The following is a 22,085-nucleotide window of genomic DNA, read 5'->3' as shown; positions in this document are numbered from 1 at the left end:
CGGACCACCTTTGAGCTATATTTCTGGTGTTCCACTCTCGAACAGCACAAGGGAAAAACAGACACATAAATCCTTCCGTACGAGCTCTGATTTCCCTTATTATAATGATCATTCCTCCCTAACTAGGTGACAACCAACGAAATATTTTCACTCTCTGGGGACAAAGTTGGTGGCTGATATTTCATGAGAAGATCCTGTAGCAACGACAAACGCCTTTGTCTTAATGATTTCCACTGCAATTCCTGTATCTTATACGTAGCATTCTCATCCATTTTTCGCAATAGTACAAAACGAGTTGCCCTTATTTAAACTTTTTCCATGTCCACAGACAATCCTAGCTGATATGGATGGCACACTGTATAGCAATATTCCAGGAGAGGGCGGAGAAGCGCAGTGCAAGCAGTCTCTTTAGCTGATCTGTGGCATTTTCTAAGTGTGCTGCCAAAAAATCGCAGTCATTGATTTGTTTATCCCACAACATTATCTGTGTGATCGTTCCAATTTAAGTTATTCTTAACTGTAATCCGTAAGTATGTAGTTCAATTTACAGCCTTTAGAACTGTGTGATTTATTTTGTAACCGAAATTTAGTGGATTCCTTTTAGTACTCACTTGAATAACTTCAAACTTTCCATTATTTAGAGTCAATTGCCGGATGCCTTTTACAATGTTTTGCAGTTTGTTTTCAACATCTGATGACTTTATAAGACTGTAAATGACAGCATCATCTGCAACCAATCTAAGAAGACTGCTCGGATTGTCTCCCAGTACGTTTATGTAGATCAGGAACACTTCCTTGGGGAATGCGGGAAATCACTTCTTCTTTACTTGATGATTTGCCGAGGATTACTATGTACTATGACCTTACTGACAGGAAATCACGAATCCCGTCTCACAAACGAGACGTCAGTCCAAAGGCATGCAATGTAATTAGAAACGCTTCTGGGAAACTAAAAATATGGAATCAATTTGACATTCCCTGTTGATAGAACTTCGTGGAAGAAAGAGCTAGTTGAGTTTTATAAGAACGATATTTTCTGAATCCGTGTTGACTGTTGTCAATAAATCACTTTTTTCGAAGTAATCCATAAAGTTTAAACACAGTACGTGGAGAACAGTAATAAAACCGACAAACAGCAGGGACGGATTGCTGACTGGAAATGGAGGAAAAAAGGTCCTATGAACATGTGTCGGGAAATGCATCGTTCCAACCGTGGAAGGAGCTAACTAAGACAGTTTCTCTGATCACGTCCGTATTTTTGTTATGTGTCTCAGGCTGTGTGATTGATGCAACGTACTGTAAGCAGTAGAATGGCACGGTGTTCATGTCGGAAACAAGCCGAGATGCTGTTTGTGCTCGCTTCCCGCGCCCGGGTTCCCGGATTCGATTCCCGGCGGGGTCAGGGATTTTCTCTGCCTCGTGATGACTGGGTGTTGTGTGATGTACTTAGGTTAGTTAGGTTTAACTAGTTCTAAGTTCTAGGGGACTGATGACCATAGATGTTAAGTCCCATAGTGCTCAGAGCCATTTGAACCATTTTTGCTGTTTGTGGACGGCCAAGCAGATGGAAAATGTCGAGAGGCAGGGCAGCTATTCAAAAACAAATACCCTCACAGACACCAACAACATCACACTGCATTTAAAGTCCTTTCGAGGCGTTTGTGTGTTCATGAGTCCTTTCAGACAGAGGAATATGACAGGGAGGCTGCGGACTTTGCGTACACCAGATTTGGAACACCAACTTGTACACGCTGCAGGCAAATGGCCGCCAGTATGGTGTAAGCCAAACCACAGTTGTGTGTCCAGAATGAGATTTTCACTCTGAGCGGAGTGATATGAAACTTCCTGGCAGATTAAAAATGTGTGCCGGACCGAGACTCGAACTCGGGACCTTTGCCTTTCGCGGGCAAGTCCTCTACCATGGACTTTGCCGTTGGTAGGGAGGCTTGCGTGCCTCAGGGATACAGATAGCCGTACCGTAGGTGCAACCACAACGGAGGGGTATCTGTTGAGAGGCCAGACAAACTTGTGACTTCTGAAGAGGGGCAGCAGCCTTTTCAGTAGTTGCAGGGGCAACAGTCTGGATGATTGACTGATCTGGCCTTGTAACACTAACCAAAACGGCCTTGCTGTGCTGGTACTGCGAACAGCTGAAAGCAAGGGGAAACAACAGCCGTAATTTTTCCCGAGGGCATCCAGCTTTGCTGTATGGTTTGACTTATCTTAGAATCTAGATTGAGGAAAAGCAAACCTACGTTTCTAGCATTTGTAGACTTAGAGAAAGCTTTTGACAATGTTGACTGGGATACTCTCTTTCAAATTCTGAAGGTGGCAGGGGTAAAATACAGGGAGCGAAAGGCTACTTACAATTTGTACAGAAACCAGATGACAGTTATAAGAGTCGAGGGACATGAAAGGGAAGCAGTGGTTGGGAAGGGAGTGAGAAAGGGCTGTAGCCTCTCCCCGATGTTATTCAATCTGTATATTGAGCAAGCAGTAAAGGAAACAAAAGGAAAATTCTTAGTAGGAATTAAAATCCATGGAGAAGAAATAAAAACTTTGCTGTTCGACGATGACATTGTAATTCCGTCAGACACAGCAAAGGACTTGGAAGAGCATTTGAACGGAATTGATAGTGTCTTGAAAGGAGGATATAAGATGAACATCAACAAAAGCAAAACGAGAATAACGGAATGTAGTCGAATTAAGTCGGGTGATGCAGGGTGAATTAGATTAGGAAATGAGACACTTAAAGTAGTAAAGGAGTTTTATTATTTGGGGAGCCAAATAACTGATGATGGTTGAAGTAGAGAGGATAAAAATGTTGATTGGCAATGGCAAGGAAAGCGTTTCTGAAGAAGAGAAATTTCTTAACATCGAGTATAGATTTAAGTGTCAGAAAGTCATTTCTGAACGTATTTGTATGGAGTGTAGCCATGTATGGAAGTGAAACATGGACGATAAATAGTTTGGACAAGAAGAGATTAGAAGCTTTCGAAATGTGGTGCTACAGAAGAATGCTGAAAATTAGATGGGTAGATCATATAACTAATGAGGAGGTATTGAATAGGATTGTGGAGAAGAGAAGTTTGTGGCACAAATTGACTAGAAGAAGGGATCGGTTGGCAGGACATGTTCTGAGGCATCAATGCATCATCAATTTAGTACTGGAGGGCGGCGCGGAGGGTAAAAATCGTAGAGGGAAACCAAGAGATGAATACACTAAGCAGATTCAGAAAGATGTACGTTGCGGTAGTTACTGGCAGATGAAGAGGCTTTCACAGGATAGAGTAGCATGAAGAGCTGCATCAAACCAGTCTCAGAACTGAAGACCACAACAACAACTAATTTTGTTCTATATTGTTCGTTGAATTTCTTCGGGGCGGACGTCCGATGACACCCACTCAGGTTCTTCTTTGATCCGATCACTCAGTTTTTTTATTACAGAGGGTAGCTAACCCTCTGACCGAACACGCTGAGCTACCGTGCCGGCACCATCTGAGCCACCCAGACACGACTCACTGATTTACTCCCGCCAGGACCTCGTCTTCTACCTTGCAAACTTCTCAGGTTCGCAGGACAGCCTCTGTAAAGTTGGGTAGCTCAGATGGTAGAGCACTTGCTCGCGAAAGGCAAAAGTCCCGAGTTCGAGTCTCGGTCCGGCACACAGTTTTAGTCTACTAGGAAGTTCCATACAGTTATGTGAATTCTGCAGAAAGCCGCTACTATCCCAATCACCTGCAATTCCATCGAGTTCACTTTGAACATCTGTTGTGACGTGGACGCAATGCAGCTCTGTACTGTGTTCTAAGACAATTTGTTGTCTTTGCAAGTACACCGTCCATTTCTGGACACGTGTTCATAAGACCCAGTTTCCTCCACTTCCGGCCAGGAATGCATCCCTGCAATTTGTCGGTTTTATTAATGTTCAGCCTGAATATTCCAGAAATCTTACAACAAATAGACGTTACCAATATGGATCTGTAATTCAGCGAATTACTCCTATTTCCTTCCTTGGACTGTGGTATGAATTGTCAACTTTCCAGTCATTAGGTACGGATCTTTCTACGAACGAGTGGTTGTATGTGATAGCTGAGTATGAAGCTATTGAATCAGCATACTCTGAGAGGAACGTGACTGGTATGCCTTCTGGACCGAAGGCTTTGCCATTGTTAAGTGATTTAAGCTGATGCATTACAGCATGGATATCCACTTCTCAGTTACTTTGTTGGCAGTTGTTCTAGATTCGAATTCTGGAATATTTACTTCGTCCTCTTTGGTGAAGGAATTTCGGAAACCTGTATTTAGTAACTCTTTAGTGGCAGTGCCATCCGTCACATCACCATTGTTATCGCACCGTGAAGGTATTAAAAAAAAATGACTGTGAGCACTATGGGACTTAACATCTGAGGTCATCAGTCCCCTAGAACTTAGAACTACTTAAACCTAACTAACCTAAGGACATCACACACATCCATGCCCGAGGCAGAACTCGAACCAGCGACCGTAGCGGTCGCGCGGCTCCAGACTGAAGCGCCTAGAGCCGCTCGGCCATACCGGCCGGCGTGAAGGTATTGATTTTGTCTTTCCGCTTTATCTAGGACCAGAATCTGTTTGGATCTTCTGTCAGATTTCGGGATAGAGTTTCGTTGTGGACTGTATTAAAAGCATCTCGCTGTGAAGTTCGCTGTAAATTTCGAGCTTCTCCAAAACTTCGCCAATCTTGGGGGTTTTGCGTTCTTTGAAATTTGTCATGCTTTATTCGTTGCTTTTGCTACAACGTTCTGATCTACTTTGTGTACCATTGGGCCAATGCCACCATCCCTTATTAGTTTATTTGATACACATATCTCTATATTGCCGTCGATACTGATTCTCTGAATCGAAACCACATCTGGTCTACGCTTTCATAGTCAGACTGGGAGTAGAGATTGTCTCTTTGGAAGGCGTGATGCGAATTTTTATTTACATATCAAAATATATGTATTTTTTGTGGGTTTGTATGTTACGGTGTTTATTCTAGCTACAACAACCTTCTATTCACTAATCCGTGATGCTCTCCATTTGGTGAGGATTATTTGTTGCGAAGGAGTCAAGTATGTTTTCGCAGCCATTAACACCTTGAGTGGTCTCCGGAAGTAATTACTCAAAATAATTTTCTGAGAATGCATTCAGAACTGTCTCGGTAGACGTTTTATGCCCGTCACAGGTTTTAAACACATATTTTCGCCTACATATCGAAGGCAGATTGAAGACATCTTCAATTATAGTTTTATGAGTGTGGCACTTATTTAAAATAAGACTCAAGGTTTCTTTGAGATGTTCAGCAACTAAATTATTTGAGTCGGACATTTACTACAGTTGTCAAATATAATCTGTACCCATGATAACTCACAGGAACTATCTACTTCAGTTTCATCACAAAATGAACAACTTGCATCTCTGTGAAGCAGAGCATCCACGTCCTCATGTTTGTCCTGTTAGTTTTACGTTGTGCGAGACCTATCTCATCAACTGCGTACTGCATTGGGGGCGATCCGACTATTGGCCAGTCCAGCCGATGTGAATCATTCCGATATCCACAGGGGTACGTCAAGTCCTCAGCCGTATCTTTACGAATTAGTTGTACCAAATCGAAACGTTCCCCAGGTCTTTACTCTCATTTCCTTTCGATCTGCCAACAACTATACTTTCCAGCATCATCAGCGCACGATCTTATCAGTTATATACACTGAAAACGTTAGCTTCCTTGGGACACACCCCACGCTACCTCACTTCCTATCAAACTTTCACCGTACTAGCTTCTACTTGTCTAACATGCAAGTTGAATCAGATCGCCAAACAAAATTTTCAGAGGCTGACATGGATGTTTATACTGTTATATTTTCAACCTATGACTACAAACTGCAATATCGGTGCGACGAATTGATTTGTGATGAACGGCATATACCGACTGCGAGAATCGGACGTTCCGTGCTACGAACGCATCTCTGTGGATTGCTGAACCAAATATTCTGTTATTGGGACGTTTGGTGAAGGAAATGGGGAGATCGGACGTGTGAGGAGAGGAGAGAGATTGTATTGTCGTGAGACGCTATTACGGTATGTAGCAAATGTTCAAATAGTTTTTGGCAAAAAATAAAATCCAATAACTAAGATCAAGTATTCAAAGCGTGTATATCTCCATACCGAAATTACTTAATTATCACGGTACAGATATTATGAAACGTAGTTCGCTCGGAGGGGAAGTTTGGAACGATAGTGCGAACCTGCATTTTCCACGGTCAGAATTTGTCGAGAGCCATTGGGGCCTCCCGGCAAACAATGCCATACGCTCAATTCCATTTGTTTTTTAAACTTTAACTTGCTAAATTGCTGGACCTATCGTCCAGACTCATCAAACAATATATCACACAGTTGTCCCGAACGATCAGCGTAGTGTGTAGAGAGTTTAGAGATTTCAGGTGGAGCAGATAACGACGACAAATTTCCGCGAGATAGCCGCTGCGGAATACATCTCTTGCCCTCCTGTAGTATTTAAAACGAAAATATTTATATTTCCAGGTCTTCAGGAGAGTAAAGGTAAAAGGTAGTAAGGATCTAAGTTAAACCAACTGAATCCAATAATTAAACCAATAATTAAACTAACAGCACACATAAATAACGTTATTGATAGTAATAAATAAATAAAGAATAATTTTTAATGAACTATCCAACTATAACAATACATTAAATTGTCTTCCGAGCAAAAGACGTCCAATAATTAGTAATTGTTGTACATATTGTATTCCACTATTATATGCATGTTCTAGTCCATATATTGTATTTCATGTACAATAACTAATATTAGTGAAGTCCGGTCGTGTGAGCTGAGCAGCCCAGATCCCCACCGCAGAACTTCACATCGCTGGAAGCTGTATAAGGCAAGCACACACAACGATCAACATTCTTGTCTCAGTCTGGGTCCATGATCTGAGCAGTCTCAATCCGTACTTTATAGAATAGTGCTATATTTTCGGTTCATTTATGTATTTTCTTCAGAAGTTATAATAGAAAATTAGTCTGTGCATTCTCTTCAGGAGATATTTTTAATGTAAAGTAGTATAATTAGGTGCTAGAGCATTTAGGTATTCTGTGTTTCTAATTTGGTTTTGGTCAAGACTCTATCACAAATTAATATGGATAAAGACAAAGTTTCAGAGGTTCAGGAAATCTGTGAAATGCCTAGTGTAGAGGAGATTGCAGTTTCGCTCAACAGGAGACAAATCCTTTAAGTTTAATTTTGGAACAGCTGAGATTTTTATCTGAGTCGATGACGACAATATTACAAAATCAAACTGGTATGTCATTAGTGGTGCAGGATATGTCACAGAAACAAGCTGATATGTCACACAAACATGATAATATGTCTGCGGTGGTGCAAACTATATCACAGAAGCAACTAGACATGTGTCAAGAAGAAACTGACATGTCAACTGCAATTCAGGCAATAGTTAGCAAGCAACAACAAATCTCAACTGAGATAACCGAATTTAGAAATATGCAAAAGCAGTGTCCTCTGGAAATTCAAAAGATTACCCAAGAAATGCAAACCATTAGATCGAAGGAGGAGGAAGTAGAAATTTCCGTAGGAAAGTTAACACAAACTGTGACTAGTATAGTTTATGGGTGTTATCAGTTGATACAAGCAAATTTCAATTGGCACCAACAAGATTTCTCAACTAAACTAAACGAATGGGCATCCGCTAAAGAACTGCAGGTGATGCAACGTGAAGACGAAAGCATAAAAGAAGTGGTAAGCTAACTGCCTATTGAAAGATTAACAATTTCAAATAATATTACGGAAGGTATTAAGGAGGTAAAAGAACAATTAGGAGTGAATTTCAAACAATGGAATGACGAAATAGTCCATTCTGTCGAAAATATTTCGAATGATGTGGGCCCGATTCGAAGAGTAATAAAAGATGTAGGAATGAGCTGCGTGAAGCAGAGCGAATGCAGGCCTCGAGCCACGAATGATGTTTTGGTAACGGACATGCTTCGCCTACGGTAAATGTAAATTACAACGGGATGCATGCAGTGCCACAAGCTTATACTGTTTACGCTGCAACGCTAATGGAAGAAAAATTGTTGAATTCTCGGCAATTTCAGCCGTTCTCACCTGAACGAAAATCAATAAACCCGGTCGCGTTCATACGAGGATTTCGTGGAGTACTACCAAGGGCATGGACTGAAGCGCAAAATACTAGCTACGTTTCATGTTACATCCAAGATGGACAGGTGCGAAACGTACGAGGAATATGAGAAGGCGTTTCTCGCCAAGTATTGGTGCCGCGGAATGCAAGAATGATTGAGGAACCTTTCAGTGCAAAATCTGGAAGTTTACGGCGATACTTCGAGAAGTATTTGAACAAAGCAAGATACTGGGATGAGTCTATAACGCATAAGGATATTTTGCGGATTTCAAAGGCGAAACTTCCGGTTGAAACGCAAGAAAAATTAATACACGCATCAGAGGAGAATTTAGAAGAATTTATGTCGGTCTTTGACTCTAATGACGTGATCCAAGGAGACATTAAGGAAAGAGCAGATAGATACAACTCGTACTCGCAGCAAATAATACCTGTGGAAGCCGTGCCCGCAATCAGCTGATTCAAGGAACAGTTGCGAGTCGCGCCTCGCAGCACTTTAATAATTACGGCCAACATCGTAACCAGCGTAGCGGTAATGGGAATAATTTCCGTTATGGCAAAAACAGACAGAATAGATATGATAGGCGATACAACACAGGGTACAATGTAAATCCAAATACTACGAATTGGGAAAACAGATGCAGTCGTCTGTGCCAGTGAATAATGACAGGAGACAACAGACACCAGTAATTACAGAAGTGAGACAGGGTGCCATTAATGCAAATGACAAGCTCGGAAAACTAATTCCGTCCGAATCGTGTCCCGGTGGAGCGGTCGAGGAAAGGCATAGTAGCTATGGGCAGAAAGTTCGTATGGAGATATAACGAGGGAAAGTTAATAGGAGAGGAGCTTTGTGCCGACACAAACAAATGAACGGGAAAATACTTACGAGAACACACATCTGCAATTAAAGTTATAATAGAGGGTATTCTAGTGACAGTAGTTCTGGATACGGGCTCATCGGTAAATGCAGTATCTACGAACCTATTTAATAAATTAATGAAGAAGACCCAGTTACCGACTTTTCCCGCACAACATTGCAAGATACTGCGAGCGTTTGGCACACAATCCCAACCCGTGAGGATGCAGGCGATGCTGAAATTGAATCTAGGAAATGCAGAGATAACATGCGCGTTCCTAGTAGCTGATAAATTAATAGTATACTGTGTTCTTGGATTAGAGACTATCCGGGAGCAGGACGCAAAATTAGACTTCTCTATCGGGAAGATAAATTTTATGATCGACGGAGCCCTAGCCCAGGTAGACTTGCTAAGGATCGAGGGAATACATGGAAGATACTGCCGTGGGGCAAAGTTACAGTTAATAATAAAAGAGCGCCACCCATTCAAGACAATTTCGATTAGAGTAATGCAAGTAGTAGAAGTATTTGAGCAGATACAACAGAAGTTAAGTGAGCCACAGCACTTTAAGGAAGAGCAAAGGACACAATTGTCTGCTCTATTATGCAAGTATACGAGAGTATTCGAAAAGCAACCAGGTACCATCAAGGGTTATACATGTCGTCTGAACGTCAAGCCACACAGATCATACGAGGGCTATCCACAAAGTACATTACGTTTCCGTTTGTGTCCGTTAGGCCGGTATTACACTATCAAATTTCTTTGTCCAATATCTTTGTCCAATATCTTTGTCAAAGATATTTGATAGTGTAATAGGGATCTTTGACAAATGTCGTCCAATATTTGATCAAATCTAGGCCGAGGCCGTATATTTGATCAAAGAAATCGCTTGTCTTCTGTTCACTGCAATGCGATATGTTACCACGCGGAGCGCTAACATCGCTGCAGCGTTCTGTCGTCTGTAGTGTTTTTATAACCATTGCCGGTAAATACAATCGGTGTGTGCCGACAACTACAGAATTAATAGAGATGTCTGAAGCTTATGAGGCGCTTTACAACGTGAGGCACCCTGAATAAAAAATAGATTAAGAAGATTGGAGACCTAACCTGACCTAACCTAACATAACATAAACCTCTCCTGTAGCAAGGAATCGGAGTGTTATAGTGAGCCTGTCTTCTGAAGATGTAGCAGTTCTTAAGTGAAAATTGTGCTTTGTGATATGAGGATACACTTCATTGAGCACATACAGAAATGTATGCTCATCCATTCTTAAGTAATTGATGTACGACTTGACGTCTTCCACTGTAAGCTCACGTAACAAGTTTTGTTGAATGCTTTTATCGTGTCGTCGTAAAACCCACGGTTTCACCCAGATTAGATTAGTTTTTCGTTCCATAGATCCGTGCTGAGGAGATCCTCGTGGATGTGGAACATGTCGATTTTTTTTTAAGCTGAAATAAAAATACTAATAGTATGAATAAATACATCATTTGTTTCTATTAAAAATTTCGCCAATGGAGTAGAAGGAGTTGGCCAGTAGTAAGTCTTTCAGGCTCCTTTTAAACTGATCTTTATTTCTAACTAAATTTTTTATGTTTCCTGGCAAATTATTGAACATGAGTGCTCCTGAGTAGTGGACCCCTTTTTGAACTAAAGTAAGTGTTTTTAAGTCCTTGTGCAGATCATTTTTGTTCCTGCTATTGTATGTATGAACTGAGTTGTTTGTTGGAAAAAGAGATATATTATTTACGACAAATTTTATTAAGAAGTAAATATACTGAGAGGCAGTAGTTAACCTGCGAGCCGGAAGTATAGTGAGACTCTGTCATTTGGGCCTACGAGAGTTATAGTTTTTTTTTGTTTGTTTCTCATGCCTAGATAACTGTACAAACATATCGTTGCATGTATTGTAATAATCATTACATATAATGATCCACATGCAACAATATCTCTACGGAAGTATCTAGGCAAGAAATACAAAGCAAAAAAGCTAACCTGCAAATCTCGTACGTCCAAACGACTTCTGGCCCGCCAACAGTTTAATTTTCTTTCTTATTTTCCCCCAGTACCAATGCAAGAATCTGAAGTACCCAGTTCTTTGAAGAGGTTTCTGCAGGAGGTCCGTGAATTTACTCCACAATTAATACGTATTACACGCTTTTGGACCTTGAAAACTTTTGTTTGACTTCAAGATTTACCCCAAAATATTATCCCATATGACATTATGGAATGAAAGTATGCAAGCTTTTTCATTTTTATGTTGCCTATGTCTGCTAACACTCGAATTGCAAATACAGATTTGTTAAGGCGTTTCTGCAGTTCTGTGGTGTGCTCCTCCCAACTGAATTTATTATCAAGTTGTAATCCCAGGACTTTTAAGACTGTCAACCTCGTATGTATGGTTCCATTTTCTCCCCCCACTTCTTTCCCGCATGTGCACACAATGCAATTGGAGTACGTAGAACTGCTGCGGTTAATAACAAGTTGTTGTCAGCCATCTTGAACTTTGACGAAAAATTTGATGACAGTGTAATACCCCTTGTAGCGCTACGTCAAAGATCTTTGTCCAATATATTGGACGGAATATTGGATCACATCTTTGATCAAATCTTTGACAAAGAAATTTGATAGTGTAATACCGGCCTTAGGGGCGGGGCTAGCGCGGCCATCTTGGTGTCATGGCATTCCGCCGCACAGTCGGCATCCTGCCGTGCTAGTGAGAGGTTCGTGCCGTACTCCGTTGAGTTACTGTGACAGTTTGAAATGTCAGCGTTAATTGAAAATGCCGCGAAGTGTGAAGTGCGTGCTGTAATAAGGTTTCTGACTGCATTAAACTGTACACCGGTAGAAATCTATCGGCAGCTTTGTGAAGTGTATGGGGACAACATAATCACTGAAGGTGGAGTGCGTCAATGGGTCATAAAATTTAAAAATGGCCGAACTAACGTTCACGACGAAGAGCGAAGTGGAAGACCCTGCATAGTGACTGCCGAACTTGTCGAAAAAGTCGATGCCGTGGTCCGTGAAAACCGTAATTTCACAATAACGGAACTCTCTATGAGTTATCCACAAATTTCACGAAGTTTGTTGGACGAAATCATTACCGAAAAGCTTGGTCACCACAAGTTTTGTGCAAGATGGATACCAAAAATCTTGACAGAGAACACAAAAATCAGCGAATGGCTGCAGCGTTAACGTTTTTTGCCGCTTACGAGAAAGATGGCGACTCATTACTCGATCGCATCGTTACTGGTGACGAAACATGGGTTAAGCATGTGAACTGCTAGACAAAATTGCAGTCAATGCAGTGGGGGCACACAAATTCCCCCCAAAAACCCAAGAAATGCATGCAGACAATGTCGTCAAGGAAGGTGATGGCGACTGTCTTTTGGGACAGAAAAGGTGTGATTTTTGTGGATTTCCTGGAAAGAGGCACTACAATAAACTCTCAAAGGTGTTGCCAAACTCTGCACAACCTCAGAAGAGCAATACAAAACAAGCGCAGTGGAAAGTTGGGCTCAAAGATCTTGCTGATTCACGACAACGCCCCGGGCCCACACGGCAAATGCCACTCTTGAAGTTCTCGAATCTTTTAAGTGGGAGTTGTTTCCTCATCCGCCGTACAGTCCCGACCTGGCACCGAGCGACTTCCACTTATTCCCAGCAATGAAGAAGTGGTTGGCTATGCAGCGTTTTGATGACGACGCACAGCTTCAAGAAGAGGTAACCACGTGGTTGAAGGAGCAGGCGGCCGAATTTTACGACGGAGGAATTTCCAGGCTCGTCCATCGCTACGATAAGTGCCTTAATTTAAGTGGCAACTATGTAGAAAATTAGTATTTAAGTGTGGCTTTCATCTGTATATAATAAAAAAATTTCCAATACTTTATTTATTTTTAATTCCAAAACGTAATGTACTTTGTGGATAGCCCTCGTACTACCATAGTTTCTATCCTGTTCCTTAGAAGCTACGCAATTCAGTGGTCCAAGAAATACAGAGGATGTCAGACTGGAATCTGACTGAACCTTAAAACAGTCCCTACTCCAGTCCGCTTCTCACTGTGCCAAAAACCAGGGGGAAAAGTACGTCTAGTACTCGCTGCTCGTGTAATTAACACAATTATTGTATCAGTATGTACTCACCCAGAAAATATAAATGAGCTGATTCAAATGTTCAGTGGAATAAAGTATTTTACAACAATTGATTTGCGTACTTCATACTGGTAGGTGAAGTTAGATGAAGATTCAAGAAAGTATACTGCATTTGTATACGTCGATAGGATTACCATTTCAAAGTTCTTCCATTTGATTTGAATATCAGTGCGGGAGTAATCATATCTGCATTGGATGCTGTTTTAGGATCTGAACTAAGGAGTCAGCTAACATTATTTGTCAGTGACATCCTGATAGCTATAGATACCTGGGAAGAACATGCGAATATACTGACACGAATATTAGAGAGATTTTCTAGTCTGGGAATAATAGCGAATCTACAACAGTCACATTTCTGCTTGAAGAAAATAAAATTCTTAGGACATTTGATAAATTCAAGAGGTATTTTACCTGATGAAAAGAAGATCAGTGCAATAAAAAAATTTCCTGTTCCTAGAACGAAACGGCAGTTAAAAGGATTTCTAGGTCTTGGACCGTCTTTTTGTCGATTCGTTGAGGATCATTCGATTAAATTTGTTAAGAAAGAATGGGCATTGGTAGTGGACTGAGGAATGTCAACGAGCATTCGAAGCAATCAAGCAAGCTTTGCCCAACGCTAAGATTCTATATCATCCTGATATGTCAGTTGAATTTGGATTAATGGCTGATGCTTCATCTGTTGGTTTGGATGTATGTCTGTTCAAAATTCGAATAATAAATGGCAAGCCCATTTTTTCCCATTATCTTTCTCTAGTAGGACACTGTAAAGTTACGAGAGATCTTATACTACAACAAAACAGGAGACTCTTGCAGCAGCGTGAGCGTTCAAAAAGTTTCATTATTATTTATATGCAACAAGAACCACAATGTATTGTGACCATCAAGCTCTTAGCTTTTCACAAACCTGTAAGCTATTACATGTGGGATCAGGAAGGTGGACGGTTGCTCTTCACGAATACCAATTTCGTATTGTATATATCCAAGAAAAGGAGAATATCATAGCAGATGTGTTATCCCGTCTTCCAGAAGGATTAGAAGAACGCGTCATCTAGTATGAAAATGCAGAAGAGTTTCCAATATTATTGATGAGAGATCAGGTAAACCGAAGACACTATTTAGAATTATGTGGAGATATGAAGAGACTCGAACAAAGTGATCCACGATGGATAAATATTCGACAGAAATTAGAAGCTCCAAAAGAATATAAAATAAGCCAGTACTATAAGGTAGTGAATGATGTATTATTTCATCGTCGGAGAAATATGAATCAAAATTGGAGTGTGTGTGTATAACTGAAGAATATGAGGAGAGGTTAATAACGTATACTCACACCAGTTGGGGACATTTTGGTGTTGGGCAAAGCTTGCTTGATTGCTTCGAATGCTCGTTGACATTCCTCAGTCCACTACCAATGCACATTCTTCCTTAACAAATTTAATCGAATGATCCTAAACGAATCGACAAAAAGACGGTCCAAGACCTAGAAATGTGCAAACAAGCTGAGAATGTACTGTTCCTTCCCAGACTTACGTAGGAAAATATGGAGGGTACGGAGAAAATATGTAATATGTCAGCATACAGAACCGAAAAACAGAGATAGTATAGGCCTGTTACTATTCGATCGTTCCTGAAGGACCGCTAGCTGTTTTATCGGTCGATTCTCTGCCGACCGTTACCGATGGCCGAACCAGGCTGTAAATACATTGTAGCTTTTTTGGACGTATTTATCAAATATGTACAATTCTGTCCAATGAAAACTGCTACAGCAGCATCAGTTCTGAATCGTCTATTCAGTGACTACATTCCGCGCATTGGGAAGTCGAGCTCAGTTTTATCCGACCGACAATGCGAAAGATTTTACCTCACATAGGTGGGGGCAAGCATTAGCCAGAGCAAATATAACACAAATCGTGACTTCCAAATACAGTCTGGGCGCGAACCCGATTGATAGGGCTTTTCGTGAATTAAGCAGATTTATGAGAACTTATTGCCATGCGAAACAAACAAGATGGATAGGATATCCCTATACCTTTGAGGAAATCATGAACAATTTGACTCATACGTCCACAACTTTACACCGGCTGAACAAATTTTGAATGAATGGAAAGAAATTAATGGACGGATAAAATTCCGGGGATACCTCGAGAAGAAACCCACTGGTTGTAACAGCATTAACAACTCTCACCAAAAAGACAAGAAAAAGGAAGATAGACTAATGTATGAAGGACCATTTGAGATTATTAGGATACCAAATCCAGGAGCATATCAATCAGGACATCCTGAAACAAGAAATTTAAAGGGATTATATCCCCATCATGATTTTAAGAAGTTTCATTCCTGAAGAAACGAAGGAATGACACAGAAAGAATAATATAAGCAAGTTTTTTTTTATAATTTCAGGTAAATGTATGATGATTCAATAGAATTGCATAAGAGATGATTCATAGTGATTATGTAAAAATATATGGTTTGTTTCAGCAAAATAATTTTTAGTTTTGTTAAGGAAATGTTAGTTATGATGTTTTTTAATTTCAGTTAAGACTATAGTTGTGAGTGGATACCTCTTTCAGTTTTTTAATGAGAATGTTAGTGTGGTGTCACCGCCAGACACCACACTTGCTAGGTGGTAGCTTAAATCGGCCGCGGTCCATTTAGTACATGTCGGACCCGCGTGTCGCCACTGTGTGATCGCAGACCTAGCGCCACCACAAGGCAGGTCTCGAGATACGATATAGCGCTCACCCAGTTGTACGGACGACATTGCTAGCGACAATACGGACGAAGCCTTCCTCTCATTTGCCGAGAGACAGTTAGAATAGCCGTCTGCTGAGTCCATGGCTACGACCTAGCAAGGCGCCATTAGCCTTACCTAGTTTGAGAGTTATCGTATAAATGTCTCAAGAAGAACGTGTAAACCAACAAAGAATAAAGTTAAGTATATTCCAAAGCTACGTATTTTCTTTATAGCAGTCATAACGTATCCTGTTCCAGAATTGACGCCAGTCGGCGTGTGTGTACGCGTGCCTTTCTTTCGGCTCCCTTCCCAGTGTGGCGTAGCAAGCTTGTTACGCCACAACAGTTAGTATTAGGTATATGAGAATATTCACTTCAAGAACATACGAGTACATATATTCAAGGCAACGGCATATGGCTAGAGATGATTAAATATTTTCAAGACAAAAGTCAGTTCGCTTTGTGGAGTTTATCCGAAATTTGGTTGAGATAGATTACAAACGAGGATATTAGGAAGGACAATGCTGGAACAGGTTGAGAGAGATATATGCGATCCTTGTGGGATGTTTGAAATTAAATTGTCATTATTTAAAGTAAGAGGTATGACAACAGATTAAGAGAATCGACTTGGCTGAATTTATGTACATTTGGGGGTGTTGTTGTTGTTGTGGTCTCCAGTCCTGAGACTGCTCTCCATGCTACTCTATCCTGCGCAAGCTTCTTCAACTCCCAGTACCTACTGCAACCTACATGCTTCTGAATCTGCGTAGTGTATTCATCTCTTGGTCTCCCTCTACGATTTTTACCTTCCATGCTGCCCTCCAATACTAAATTGGTGAGCCCTTGATGGCTCAGAACATATCCTACACACCGATTCCTTCTTCTAGTCAAGTTTTGCCACAAATCCCTCTTCTCCCCAATTCTGTTCAATACCTCCTCATTAGTTATGTGATCTACCCATCTAATCTTCAGCATTCTCTTGTAGCACCACATTTCGAAAGATTCTATTCTCTTCTTGTCCAAACTATTTATGATCCATGTTTCACTTCCATACATGGCTACACTCCATACAAATACTTTCAGAAACAACTTCCTGACACTTAAATCTATACTCGATGTTAACAAATGTCTCTTCATCAGAAACGCTTTCCTTGCCATTGCCTGTCTACATTTTATATCCTCTCTACTTCGACCATCATCACTTATTTTGCTCCCCAAATAGCAAGACTCCTTTACTACTTTAAATGTCTCATTTCCTAATCTAATTTCCTCAGTATCACCCGACTTAATTCGACTACATTCCATTATCCTCGTTTTGCTTTTGTTGATGTTCATCTTATATCCTCCTTTCAAGACACTGTCCATTCCGTTCAACTGCTCTTCCAAGTCCTTTGCTGTCTCTGACAGAATTACAATGTCATCGGTGAACCTCAAAGTTTTTATTTCTTCTCCATGGATTTTAATACCTACTCCGAATTTTTCTTTTGTTTCTTTTACTGCTTGCCCAATATACAGATTGAATAACATAGGGGAGAGGCTACAACCCTGTTTCACTCCCTTCCCAAACACTGCTTCCTTTCATGCCCTTCGACTCTTATAATTGCCATCTGGTTTCTGTACAAATTGTAAATAGCCTTTGGCCCCCTTATTTTACCCCTGCCACTTTCAGAATTTGAAAGAGAGTATTCAAGTTAACATTGTCGAAAGCTTTCTCTAAGTCTAGGAACGCAGGTTTGCCTTTCCTTAATCTTTCTTCTAAGATAAGTCTTAGGGTCAGTATTGCCTCACGTGTTCCAACATTTCTGCGGAATCCAAACTGATCTTCCCCGAGGTCGGCTTCTACCAGTTTTTCGTCTGTAAAGAATTCGCGTTAGTATTTTGCAACTGTGACTTATTAAACTGATAGTTCGGTAATTTTCACATCTGTCAACACCTGCTTTCTTTGGGATTGGAATTATTATATTCTTCTTGAAGTCTGAGAGTATTTCGCCGGTCTCATACATCTTGCTCACCAGATGGTAGAGTTTTGTCAGGACTGGCTCACTCAAGGCTGTCAATAGTTCTAATGGAATGTTGTCTACTCGCGGTGCCTTGTTTCGACTCAGGTCTTTCAGTGCTCTCTCAAACTCTTCACGCAGTATTCTCCCATTTCATCTTCATCTACATCCTCTTCCATTTCCATAATATTGCCCTCAAGTACGTCGCCCTTGTATAGGCCCTCTATATACTCCTTCCACCGATCTGCTTTCCCTCCTTTGCTTCTACAGTACCTTCATTTAGTTCTCAATCGCATCGAAATTAAACTGGCTTCCTACAGAGTATTTTTAAATACAGAAATTTCCTCTGTTGTTATAAGTTTTGCTAATATATTATGACAGTACCTTGTATCTCTTATTGTGTCTAAGAGGCGATGACGTATGAATTGTTCTTCGGATTCTGTGTAGAAGTTTTGTCGCCGTGCAGTTATATGGACTTCATTTCCTTGTTGCAGATTCTTTTTCCGTAAGGCTCTTTCGGGACACAACTTGAAATAATTTTTAATACACATTTTTCTCTTCTGTAACTCACTTATTATCTCATTTCATGGAATTACCCGTAGTGCAGTGGCGTCTTTCAGGCTTTAGCCATCTTGTGCATGAGATCCTGCACACATTAGCGCACGATTGATCCAGAAGTGTACCTCCTCTGGTTCCTATTATGTTCTTCCTATCCTCACATAGTGCTGTATTTCATTATTTTACCCTTTGTATTTCCTTACTTTACGTGACTTATTTTCATTTACGGGTTCATCCATAGCGCGATATTTTATATTACTTCTATAGCCTCATGTGTGAAACTATATCCTGTAAGAGTTTCCATTTTGATGTTAATGGCTACATTACGTTTGCAGTCAGTAGATTTTGAGGTGACTAATCAAAAGCCACCAGTTTATGGTAGCTTCTCCATCCAGTCATTATGGAAGAAAATGAAAGTTATCTTTGAATACATCGAGTATTACAAACAATCAGGACCTTGCATGAATTAAGCTAATAAACCTGCAGAAAATATTTCACTGTTTACGAAGTTATTTGCCCTACCTCCTGTAGGCAAATCCTCAAGTCAGTATCCCTATGGTAGTTATTTACTAATCCTTGCACGTTAAAAAAAATGGTTCAAATGGCTCTGAGCACTATGGGACTCAACTTCTGAGGTCATCAGTCCCCTAGAACTTACAACTACTAAAACCTAACTAACCTAAGGACATCACACACGTCCATGCCCGAGGTAGGATTCGAACCTGCGACCGTAGCAATCGCGCGGTACCGGACTGAAGTGCCTAGAACCGCTCGGCCACCGCGGCTGGCGCGCACATGTCGCTTGTGACCGCAACCTGACTATCAAAGACGAACATGGAGGTTCAAAATAAATCCAAAGTGCACAGCGCCAGCTTTCAATGTGTCCAGTGTGGCTCGACTTGGCCTCACGCGGTTCTGATACTGACCTGAAGAGCGAGCCGGTGGAAGTCGTGCTCACGGATTGCGATGTGCACCAGGCGGACGAGCCAGGTGCCGGTGGTGTCCGAGACGCTGAGCGTCAGCGTGAAGACGTCCAGGTCGGCGGTGCCCTGGCGGCAAACCACGGCGATCTCGGAGCAGAAGAAGGACAGGGAGATGGCCGCCAAGACGAGGGTACACAGCCGGAAGAGGAGAGCTGAGCCGGCGACGCTGCGCGGGTGCCTCATGATGGCCGTCCAATGGAGGGGCGCCAGCAGGTAGCCCAGGTCGCTGGCCGCCTCTGCTGCCCCCACCGTCGTCTCCGCTGGACGAGCTGCTGTCATGGCGACCAATCCCTACGCATACAGCAGTGATCGGTACTGTTTCAGGCTAGGGATCAGTCAGGAATAATGATCTACAGACAAAGTTCGATTTGATAGACAAATGGCCATTAAAATTGCTACACCACGAAGATGACGCGCTACAGACGCGAAATTTAACCAACAGGAAGAAGATGCTGTGATATGCAAATGATTAGCTTTTCAGAGCATTCACACAAGGTTGGCGCTGGTGGCGACACCTACAACGTGCTGACATTAGGAAAGTTTCCAACCGATTTCTCATACACAAACAGCTAGCTTATCGCGATTGCGGTTTATCGTATCGCGACATTGGTGCTCGCGTTGGTCGAGATCCAATGACTGTTAGCAGAATATGGAATCGGTGGGTTCAGGAGGGTAATAAGGAACGCAGTGCAGGACCCCAACAGCCTCGTATCACTAGCAGTCGAGATGACAGGCATCTTATCCGCATGCCTGTAACGGATTGTGGAGTCACATCTCGATCCCTGAGTCAACAGATTTGCAAGACAACAACCATCTGCACGAACAGTTGGACGACGTTTGCAGCAGCATGGACAATCAGCTCGGAGACCATGGCAGCGATTACCCTTGACGCTGCATCACTGACAGGAGCGTCTGCGATGGTGTACTTAACGACGAACCTGGGTGCACGAATGGCAAAACGTCATTTTTTCGGATAAATCCAGGTTCTGTTTACAGCATCATGATGGTCGCATCCGTGTTTGTCGACATCGCGGTGAACGCACATTGAAAGCGTGTATTCGTCATCATCATACTGGCGTATCACCCGGCGTGATGGTATGGGGTGCCATTGGTCACACGTCTCGGTCACCTCTTGTTCGCATTGACTGCACTTTGAACAGTGGACGTTACGTTTCAGATGTGTTACTACCCGTGGCTCTACCCTTCATTCGACCCCTCCGAAACCCTACATTTCTGCAGGATAATGCTCGACCGCATGTTGCATGTCCTGTACGTGCCTTTCTGGATACGGAAAATGTTCGACTGCTGCCCTGGCCAGCACATTCTCCAAATTGCTCACCAATTGAAAACGTCTGGCCAATGGTGGCCGAGCAACTGGCTCGTAACAATGCGCCAGTCACTACTGTTGATGAACTGTGGTATCGTGTTGAAGCTGCATGGGCAGCTGTACCTGTACACGTCATCCAAGCTCTGCTTGACTCAATGGCTAGGCGTATCAAGGCCGTTATTACGGCCAGAGGTGGTTGTTCTGGGTACTGATTTCTCAGAATCTATGCACCCAAATTGCGTGAAGATGTAATCACGTGTCAGTTCTAGTGTAATATATTTGTCCAATGAATACCCGTTTATCAACTGCATTTCTTCTTGGTGTAGCAATTTTAATTGCCAGTGGTGTACGTTGTACACCCAGGAGCAAATAAAAGTGGCCCGGATGAGTGGATACGATTGGACGCGAATGCTTGCTTATAACCACACACCGTGACGCGCACACCACTTGCACGTCCACCACGTGATCCAGTGCGGGCTGTGTCAGTGTGAGTAGAGTAGTCGAAAGGGAACGATGGTACTCACAATGGAGCAGCCGGTGTTTGTTGTGGAAAGTTGCATGTCAACAAAGTCGTGGTAACGTTGTGTCCAGTTCGTTTACCGAGAAATTTAATGGTGTCAGAAATGTGCGCTCGCCCCAAAAAATGTGGCTGCAGTTAACCCGAAAATGCTTCAGAGTCCTACCAGTTCAACCTGATGCCTGTCGCAAGAGACTGGCATATCAAGTCGATCATGCGGACGAATACTCCACGTGGACCTGCGCGTTAATCCCTAAAGAGTGTCTGTTGTTCATGCTTTAAAACCAGCAGATGCTTCTCAGTGCTTCCAGTTCTCTGAGTGCTTGTTCACTGAGTTAACAATGAATGACTTGGACATGGATCTGTTCTTTTTGTCTCATGAAGCCTGTTTTCACCTGAGTGGTTATACCAACTCACACAACCGTAGGTTTTGGCAGTGGAAAAGCCGCATAACTTCCACGAAACGCCACTGCATGTGTTTGGGGTTTTGCATGCAGCATTACTGGTATCGCGTTTTTTCATCAGATGCTAATTTTGGCAAGTTGTATTGCCTACATTTTGAAACCATTTGCGGCAGCATTAACGGTGGTGGCAAAGACCTACAGTTACTTCCATCAGGATGGAGCAACTGCCCATACAGCCAACTGACCATTGGAGCACATTTACTCAATCTTCACATCTGACAGAATTGTTAGCAGAGGTCAGTCTAGTCGCTGCCCATCCTGGCCACCCACGTCACCTGATCTGCCAGTGTATTTACGATGT

General features: G+C 42.0%; 1 protein-coding gene across 1 annotated transcript in view; it reads right to left on the bottom strand.

The window, feature by feature from the left end:
• Window positions 1-19,755, bottom strand: part of LOC126416984 (uncharacterized) — a 63,342-nt gene extending 43,587 nt beyond the window's left edge. Inside the window, exon 1 of the mRNA XM_050084868.1 lies at window positions 19,420-19,755. Within this exon, the coding sequence (XP_049940825.1) occupies window positions 19,420-19,755 (336 nt within the window). The remainder of the gene's footprint in view (window positions 1-19,419) is intronic.
• Window positions 19,756-22,085: the final 2,330 nt, after the last annotated feature.

The sequence above is a fragment of the Schistocerca serialis genome, chromosome 8 (genome assembly GCF_023864345.2).
Source record: "Schistocerca serialis cubense isolate TAMUIC-IGC-003099 chromosome 8, iqSchSeri2.2, whole genome shotgun sequence".
Lineage (NCBI taxonomy): Eukaryota > Metazoa > Arthropoda > Insecta > Orthoptera > Acrididae > Schistocerca > Schistocerca serialis.
This window is presented reverse-complemented; position numbering and strand designations above follow the sequence as displayed.